The sequence below is a fragment of the Pterocles gutturalis genome, unplaced genomic scaffold (assembly GCF_000699245.1).
Source record: "Pterocles gutturalis isolate BGI_N339 unplaced genomic scaffold, ASM69924v1 scaffold52494, whole genome shotgun sequence".
NCBI classification, from domain to species: domain Eukaryota; kingdom Metazoa; phylum Chordata; class Aves; order Pterocliformes; family Pteroclidae; genus Pterocles; species Pterocles gutturalis.
In genome coordinates, this window is record NW_010135185.1 from 8,576 (window position 1) to 18,609 (window position 10,034).

The following is a 10,034-nucleotide window of genomic DNA, read 5'->3' on the forward strand; positions in this document are numbered from 1 at the left end:
ATGAAAAAGAATGTATGGTATCTTGAGGAGGAGATGAACAAGTCCAAAATCCAGCAGTTGGGAAGTGCAGAAGGCATTGGTACTTCTGCATAGAATCAGAGTCACAGAATGGTTTGGGTTGGAAGGGACCTTCAAGATCATCCAGTTCCAACCCCCCTGCCATTGGCAGAGTCACCTTCCACTAGCCCAGGTTGCCCAAAGCCTCATCCAGCCTGGCCTTGAAGTTTGTTTGGATGTTTTTTTCTGATAGAGGTCTAATTATTTGGATTGATTAGCTTTTAGTTACATTTTGTTGTTGGTCATGGCTGTATATGTTATTCATACCAGCATGTCACTGGTGAGTTTGGGGAATTAAGCACGTTGGCTCTTAATGGGAAAGAAGATGATTTGAGTAGAAAAAAAAGCATGACCAACATGCAGATACACCTGCAATGGTTTTTTGGTGAAGCTTCGGAAGTGGCTAGAGTCATTGGCACTTCCAGTCTTCGGAGGGATGTGTCCCTCTGTCAGAAGAGGACATAACTTTGGTCTTTGTAAAAGTTTCTCCTGTATTAGAAAGTGTACTTCTGCATTACTGTCAACTTTTCAATACCCAGATCACGTGCTGCTCCTGTCCTTTCCCAGCCCTCTATCCTTAGACGCTTAGTCTGTCAATTGATTGAGTTCTTGATGGGCTTGCCTGAGTGTTTCAGTTTAAAAAAAAGGTGAACTATTTTACATAATATATTAGCCACAGTTGTATACATTTGTCATTACCTCTCTCACACCTCTGGTTTATTCCATCTCTGCTCAGTTGTGTTCGGTAAATGTAAGATAGTGTAATCCACTGGTGATGGAAAGAATTGTTCATGTTAGTTTGAGCTGCTATATTCTTTAGTTCTGTACAAATACGAAACCATATTCAGATTTAGATGAAAATGCTGACTTCTCTAGAGTAGCACACGCTCTGGAACGATCTCTGTAGTTAGCTGTGTGTTCTGAACAAGTAACTCCTACACAGCAGTGCAGTTTAACTTTTCATTTACATAGTCACGGAAGCTTAAGGAACGTACTTGTACCTTGTTGAGCTAGGTTGTTCAAACTATTTTCTTTCAGTGCTGAAATGGCATTAAAAGACAATGTCCTGATAGATGTTTTTTCAATTTAAACAGCTGCTAGAACTGGCGTAAGAAGGTGATACAGTTGTAAGCAGTGAGAAGTAGTGGTCTGTTGGATTCAGAAAAAGAGGAAATGTGTCAGTAAGAAACTAAAGTGAATTCTAACAGCAAACTGTTATGAAAAACTTGGTACTTCTGAAGAAAGAATCTGTCATATCTACAGCTGTTGAGAAGAAGAGCTGGTTTGCTTCATACAAGCTAGGCATTATTTATCATAAATCAGTTCAATAATACCTAAAATGATGATGTACAATTAAGGTAAGGTTAGAATGGTGTTTATTAAGTATTTCAGGCCTTAGCTTTTGTTTGTGCAACTCTCATTTGCTTCTGGTATGCGGGATTTACAATCATAAAGAACATTTACTGAGAGCAAAGCAAACAAAAATATGATGAAGGATGTATGAGTGGCCAGTTATTGATTGATAGAGGGCATGCATGCCATCTTTGATAAAACTCTGTGCAGTAGTATATGTTGCTTAATACCATACATTCCATGATAGTTGTCCTCTAGGAAGCTAACTAACACCGCTGTGTGAATATAATTTTTTGCTTTTTAATAATTTATCTTCAAAAATCTCTTCTTAGAGCTAACAGTTCTGTGAAAGAGACACTTGGTACTCTCTCCTCTGTCTAGTTGGAACCTGTGAATTGAAAGTATGATGAGACCAAACAGCAGGTAATTTTTAATCAGATTTTTTTTTTTTTCTTTTAAAGGGATGGTTTGTTGCTTTCCTTCCCTTCCCTCGTCTTCCTGCCAGCTCTCGCAGAAAATTTATTTTTTTGTTTTGTTTTCTGCTGGCTTTGTGAAGTGACTCTACCCAAGAAAGGATGAAAATGTTTCCCAGGTAAAGGTCCAGTTAGGTGTTTAATGTCTTTTACACATGGGTGTGTTCTTTGTGTGGCTTGAAAAATAAAATAATTTCTGTTGGAAAAATCTAGCACAGAAGTTTTTACAGAATTGCCTTTTAAAATCATCAGTGCAGTATCTGTGCATCAGAAAAGGGAGAATGACATTTCTGAGCAATGTCTAATTAACTATCCATCTGTGTGCGTAAGCATCACAGCTTATTTTTTCAGTGATACGTTCTCGTTTAAGTAAGAAACTGGTCTTTCTGTAGCATCACCTTGAGATTACCTTTTCTGGTGCTATTACTGGAAAAGTGAGTGGCAAGAAAGGAATGGGAATTTTTCACTATAGTCTCTTCTGCTCTCTGATCTATACCTTTCTCAAGGAGAACTAAATCAAGATGTTTTATCTTTCTTTGAGACAAGGCTTTCCTTGGCATACATATTTTCACCTGAACTGTCTGTGTTCTTCCCTGCAGCAAAGTCTGTTTGATTCACGACAGACTTTTCCACTGAGATACATATCAAGTTCTTTTTCACAGATGTACTAATATAAGAATTGTTGACTTTTAAAATACCCAGTTCGAGGGACCCGGAGAGTGCAGACCTCATCAGAGCAAGTATTTTTTCCACACATACAGAAACACACATCAATGCTGACCAAATATACTTTTGTGTAGTTACTAGTCCCTATGCTACATTCTCACTCAAAATATAATTCACTGATCCCTGGATGTGGGATCAAACCAGCACGGTTTGAGCAGTTAAAGCAAGATCTTGCTTAATAACAAAAAAGTCGTCTTAGGTCGACTTAGGTCTAGGATAGAGTGTTAGCAAGGTGTTCCTGTGTAAATGAAACTTTTTTTTTTTTCCCCAGCTGATAGGCCAGAGAGCTGAAAAACCAAGTACAGGTGTTCATATAGTTAGTCCCTTTGGGAGCAGAGAGGTAGATGATATTCCCAAGTAGGACGTTTCTGAAAAAAGAGTTCGCATCGGCTGCCCTTTAGCTTTGTGTCGAGCTCTGTTTTTTGTGCTCCCCAGGCTAAAAGGATGAATAGCGCAGAAGCTCTTCTGCAGTTGTTACTATGAATGTTTAAATAAATTTCTTTTGGCCCGGCTACTATTCTTCTTGTATATATTTGAACAACCAAATTTTTCTTTGCATGTACATTTCAAAACTCTTAGAAAAGATATTTTTCAAAGAGCAAGGCCAGAGCAAAGTTGCACTAGCAGGTACAAGATATTCCACTGTGTTTAACTCTTGGCCAGAGTATTTCATAATCAAATCTGTGTTTTACTTACCTGTATAATTGGAGAATTATTTGATAATATAGATTTGCAGATAACATATGTAGAAATACTGATTTTGTTACTGTATTCGAATGCGTTCATGTCTTGGAATGTGTGTATTCATCATTTGGGTTTGCTGATGTGGTGCTGTGGCCTTGGAAATAAATTGGTTCTTGTATGGTATTTATTGTTAATAGTTTATAGTTAAATTACCATGTCCAGAAATTCTTCTTTTAGGTTGCTTTCAAGAGAGTTTTACACAGTGCAAGTGTTGGGAAACACTTTTCATTATAGGTCTTCTCCTGTATTTACAATATATCTTCCCTTTTTTTCTTTTTTTTTTAAATAAAATGCTGGTTTTACTGGGGGCTAGGGTTTTTTTTTTTTCATATTTAGCAGACCTAGGTTTATCAACTCCATCTTACTTGTATAGTCTGATATTAACTGAGCTTTCTTTTTTTAACTGGTGTTTCTCTTCCATAAATATTTTCATAATTTCTTTGCACCATCCAGCATTTCGTTCATTAGCCTGAAGGAAGCATGAACTCTATTTTAATATTCTTTAAAAATGAACTTTCAAAGTGGGTTAGGGCAGACAGGACAACATTGAACTTTTCGCAGCACCTATTAGAAGCAGGGAAGTAGCCTCATTCTGTGTTGCAGATGGAGGTGGGGAAGCAGCATGCAATTACATACGTAAAATTACAGGCAGTTGGGATGGATGAGGAAACTGAAATGGGATTGTCAGGGTACAGAAAAATCTCTCTGAACCATCCATGCTTTCTCAGGCTGCTCAAGTACTAATTGCCCTTGTCTGCAGAAATGCATTTTTTTAAAAAACAGTAAATTAAATCTTAACAGTGTGTGGTTCTTTTTTTCTTGACTACACTGTTTTGAAGTGCCAAAAATTTATCATGTACTGTACTTCTAAACCCATAAACGATTTGTTCCATACCCTTCATCTGTATGTGAATGTGATAACAGAAAGATCTTTATTCTGTTAAATTCCAAGTGAAAATTTAGGTGGAATGCAAGATATGAATAATGAAAATAAAATTATAAGTGTTGATCTCTCAAACAAAATTTCCCTGAAGGTGCTTCAGGTACTTTTTGGTTGATGACACACAAGTCATCAATCAGATAAATAGCTTGGGTTTTTGTTTGCACTGAAGCAATGCCATTTATTAAATTATAACTTGAAGTAAAATGTAGGATACTGGTGTGGGTGGATACTGTTTCTTGCTTGCAGCCTGCAGTACTTGATGCTGTTTTCCCGGCAATTTTGGGATAAACTAGGTCATTCTGTAGGTTCTCATACAACCAGGCCTTGCATAGAAGACACTCCAGGAGCACTTGAATGGTGTATTAGATACTCTGCTGTGAACAAATCTGTGTTACACATAGCTAATGCTTCTGAAGACCTTGCCTGGAGGTTCATATGGGCATGGGGTTATGTCTCTGACAGTTTAGTGTTGATGGCACTTGTAAATATGTCTTTGGTACGTAAGATCTACTGGCAACACAGTTCTGCTGGAAAAGGAACGTTTTTGTAGACTTGCTCTGTAATGTTCAGCAGCTTGGCTTAAAGTGAGTGGAGTTCTCCTATGTCATGTTGGTTCTGTAAGTTTGCAAATTACCATAAACACATTGTAATTTTATAAGGTTGAGGTCCTATTCAACTGAAAGTAGATTTCTCATAGATACGGAAACTGAACTGTATTTTGGTCTGTCTGGGTAGATGACTACCAAGTCTGGGAATTTTCAGGCTGGCATTGTTCATAAGGGCTAAAATTCTCCATAAACTACATTTAAAGTTCTAGATAAAGAAGTTTAGTAGATGTTGCCTGTAATATATTGGTTTACATTTTATAAAGTAATAGTTTAGAAATATCCCTGGAGGTGTCCAAGGCCAGGCTGGATGAGGCTTTGAGCAACCTGGGCTAGTGGGAGGTGTCCCTGCCCATGGCAGGGGGGTTGGAACTTGATGATCTTGGAGGTCCCTTCCAACCTATACCGTTCCATTATTTTTAATGTTTTCTGGTCTGTTTTGATTATTCTAGTGAGGGTGGACCACATTTAATGGGATTCCAGTACCATCTTTGATGGATGTATACCAAGGAGGAATAGTTCAGTGAAGCAGGATGAGCTCTCTAAGAAAAAAGCAAATGAATAAAATCAATATGATACCAAACCATGCTGTCTAGAATAGAAAGCAATTAGTTGATTAGGTAATAGTGTAAAGAGCAGGTTTGAGTGAATTATTTGGGTAAATTATTCTTACTGTTCTGTTCTTGTGCAGGTTGCTGTGTTGTTGAAGTCTGTATCTCGTTCACCCAGTCTTCCAAACCACGTGCTCCATGCTTTGAGACTAGGAGGACCTTGGAATTCTGAAATGAAGATGGAGGCAGTGGGAAAAGCGGAAGAACTTGTTGATTTGGAAGTTCCACCAAAGACTTCTGAAAAGCAAGAGACTGCTCCTGACGAAGACGGAGCTCTAGAACTGGAGACACAACCTCAGAAAGACAATGTGCCCACTGCAGCAGACTCTGTGGTGCTCTCTTCGATGCCTTGCTTACTGATGGAACTGAGGCGAGATTCCTCGGAGTCTCAGCTAGCATCTACAGAGAGTGATAAGCCAACGGGTGGTCGAGTTTACGAGAGTGACTCTTCTAATCATTGTATGCTTTCCCCTTCTTCCAGTGGGCATTTGGCTGACTCAGATACGTTGTCTTCCACCGAAGAGAATGAGCCCTGTCAAGCCGAAGCTGCTGTTGAGGGAGATCCTTCTGCGGTGTCTGGGGCTGCAGTTGGGAGGAAATCCAGGAGATCCAGGTCCGAAAGTGAAACTTCAACAATGGCTGCCAAGAAAAACCGACAGTCTAGTGATAAGCAGAATGGTCGAGTTACCAAGGTAAAAGGTCATCGAAGCCAAAAGCACAAAGAAAGAATTCGGCTGTTAAGACAGAAACGAGAGGCAGCTGCTCGCAAGAAGTACAACCTGCTGCAGGACAGCAGTACCAGCGATAGTGACCTGACGTGTGACTCGAGCACGAGTTCATCATCTGATGATGAAGAGGTTTCAGGGAGCAGCAAGACAATCACTGCAGAGATACCAGGTAGAGGATGTTTTTTAAACTGAACTGTAAAGCATCTGACATCGTTTCTCAGCTGTCATGCTAAAGTAGATGAGTGACACTTGAGAAAAACCAGGAGAACTGCAGCTCTGTGTAAATTTGAAGACTGCAGTATATTAACAAGACACGGGCAGATGTTAAAATCTGTTCTGGGGTTTCAGTGCACTTTTGCACACCAACAAGGCATAGAAGTGGTAAATTGGAGGAAGGACTTATCTTCGAATTCTGTAATTTTCAGGTCTTTTCCTTGAGCTACTAAGAGTGCTGTTAGATCCCATTAGATGGTGATAATCTAATAAATACATTCTTAAGATAAGTGGCCAGCTTTGCTTTAATATATTAAGACCACAGCTCAGCAGCTGTGTTAGACATAACACGGTACACCACTTGCCCGTGTTACAGTAAGGCTTTGTTCACTATTCCACTTATGCCGTGCTTTCAGCTCTACATGCGTGACAAACCTACTTAGCCTTATTGTAAATTCTTCCAGATTGCAGCTGGTCACCTATTTTAGGACATTAATATGAATTTGTTTACGCAGGTGCCCAAGCTAGATTCAAGCCTCAATTTTCAACATTTTAGACAAAGCTGTTACCATTTTCCTATGTTGTAAAGATCTATGATTTCAATACTTTCTATTTCCAGACACATCCATGTTAAGATTGGAGGCAGCAAATTATAGGGGCCTTCTCATTATATTATTGGCAAAAGAAGGATGACTTCCTGGAATTTTTTTTGTCTGCTGAGTCTTTGTTATTTTGTTAGCCCAAGTGCCACGGACAGGATTTTATTTGAATTATTCTTGAAGCATATTATACCATAGAACCGTCATCATATGGCAATCTTCATATGGCAATCAAAAATAAAATCACATAAAAATAAACCTTTTGGCTTGCCAATTTTTACTGGGTTACATGCCTTTTTGCTTCTTGTGCTAGAAGCTTTTTTTTTTTTTGAAGATAAATGCCACCTTACATAGAGCAAGAACATTTAAAGGAAAACTGCGATAATTAGTCTTAAGTTTGCAAGATGAATTATTTAAAACATTTGCAGCAGATTTTACAAATAACTATGTTTTAACTGAATGTCACCATGAGAATTGGCATTTTTCCCACATTTTGCTAGGAAGCAGGTTGCACAAAGGAAGTTAATGTTTATTATTAGAAAGTCTGGGAAAGGCATAGTTTTCCTATAATTATTGTGTAGTAAACTTTTAATAGAGATCTAAAATTATTTTTACCAATTTAGTAGTTAGTCAAATTTCTAGTTTTCATAGTTCTGTGCCTTTTTATTTACTATATTTACACTTTGCTGGGCAATTAAAGCCTGATTTAAAGACTGTCAAAAGAAAATTATTTCATTGAGTTTTGGGACAGATTCCTCCTCACTGCCCAAAAAACCCAAAACATACACAATAAATCCCCCAGGTTATATTGTTAAAATTTAAGTAATGAAAGTACTCTATGACCCGGAAAGGCACCACATGGTGTTTTCAGATCTGCCTAGGTTTCTGAAAGAGGAGAGGAGAGATCTGAAACTGCTCTAGGGTCCTTTATAGTGTCAGTAGGCTTTTCTGTATTTGAGCTCAGTCTTAAGTGTGAGATGCTTGCAGTGAAAGATCCCGTTCTAGTACATGAAAGAACTTGATGATTTAATGATGATTACACCAAGGCCCAATTTTACCTGTGATGCAAGATGTGGGAGTGCAAAAACCATCCTGAGGAACAGTGACCTTTATTTCATATCCTTTACAGTCTGCTTTATACTGAATTACATTTAAGGCATTAAAACTTTTGAGCTGTCCTTCTGGAATGCAACACAATGCGTACCTGCCACATTGCGGTTTTCCTTTAAATAGAAGCGAGTTTGGTTTGTGGGAAACAGTCTCCAAGTACAAGAGAAAAATATTCTCTAGAGAGATAAGGACCATGTTGGCCAAAAAAGCATCCTGTGCTACTTGTGGGTTAATGAAACGTTGTGGTCTTAACAGATGCAGGACTCCCAGCTCAGCTCTCGGTCGCAGTGGTAGGTTCACATGCCATCTGCGATCCCTCTTCTTGGACCTGGCAAAGTCCTTAATTTATTTATTTTTTTGACTAGAAAGCCATTTCAGTGCACGTAGCATTGCACTAGGATTATCCTCCAAATTTAGGGAATGAACACGTAGTTAGAAAATAATACAGGGTATCAAAAAGCATTACTGGAAATTCAGGCCATGAGTGTCCTCTGCACACATTGATACTTGAACTTGAGTGTCAAGAAACTACAATGCACCTGTCAGAAGGACGTAAGCATGCAAAAAATTTGCCTTTACTTTTGAAAAAAGTCTGTATACATTGATTCAGAAAAAGTTAGCCTGCGTTCCCTGTAGGCTTAAAGTATCTGGACATTTCAGCAGTAGTGTTGGTTAGTGTTTTGACGTAGCTTGTTATTGGGACTGATTTTTTCAAATGTCTGTTTTCTGAAAAATAGCTTTGCCAACAGAGATGCTCTAAAATTTTTAGTGATGGTTAACATGGCCTTCATGTACAAAGGTTATACATATTCTGGCTCTTCACCTTCTGTTGACAAAGTTCGCTTGTGTGTGGTCTGAAAGTTCAAGTGCCACATTTGAGAATGCAGTTGTCTTTCGTGTTGTGTAACTAAACCCCTTCCATTTTAATAGTGCAGTTATTTTTTTCAAACCAACCACATGACTGGCTCTGAAATGTGTTTGGCTAAATTAGTAAGGTAAGGAAAATGTTCAGTGGCATACGTAATAGTGCCATGAAGTTGTGAACCGAGCAGTTGTACAACAGAAGAGCGAGTTCTCTCTGCTGAACTCAAATGTAATGTGGATTAAAATACTGGCAGGCTTGTTTTTCTTCTTGAGAAAGATGGAAGAATAAAGAGAAGTGATACTTCAGTATAAATATTGTGAACTCAGTAGGACCTAAGCACAACATATGTTATTTTGAATGCATTATAAGGTGTTAATTTACACCTGAAAATACAGGTTCAATCTAAGCTTCATGGGTGCTATTCGGAATCTTTTCACTGACCTGAGCGGTCATAATCTTGGGCTCTTTAATTCAGGGAATGCCATGATTTTTGAGTTACGGCAGATGAGGAACAATCTTTTGTCTTTTAATGATTGAGTCTCTCTGTTGGCATTTAGGATTTTACCATTCATATACACCAGATAGAAAAAAACACCAGATAGCATTCATGGCATAACAGGATGATCTCTGAGTCCTGAAATAGGTTCTGCTAGACCTGCTGCTGTTGAAAGTTTTTTCCTTTAAGCAATTTCAAATTTGACCATGCAAATCAACTCTGAATGAAATTGGCACGAGAACAAGTCTGGAATCAATATTTATGTCTGTGTAAACACTTTGAAAAGAAGGGGTTTTAAAAAGTTCCAAGTATAATACGAAAATATTAGCATTTCACTAAATGAAAAATTGGAATTGAAATAAGGGTGACACATGTTATAGTCTTTAAAAAAAAAAAAAGTCTGATAAAAAGTTTGAATGTGCAGAAATCCAGAGAGAGGGGCACTGTGTTTGAGGGACTCTCAGACAGGTTATAATATATATATTATATCACAGAATCATAGAATCATAGA

General features: G+C 38.2%; 1 protein-coding gene across 1 annotated transcript; it reads left to right on the top strand.

Moving 5' to 3' along the window:
- Positions 1-5,592: 5,592 nt before the first annotated feature.
- On the top strand, positions 5,593-6,930 carry LOC104460873 (chromosome unknown open reading frame, human C18orf25). The gene has a single exon (XM_010081794.1). It carries the CDS (start codon positions 5,686-5,688, stop codon positions 6,430-6,432), a length of 747 nt encoding a protein of 248 aa, XP_010080096.1. The 5' UTR covers positions 5,593-5,685; the 3' UTR covers positions 6,433-6,930.
- The last annotated feature ends 3,104 nt before the right edge of the window (positions 6,931-10,034 follow it).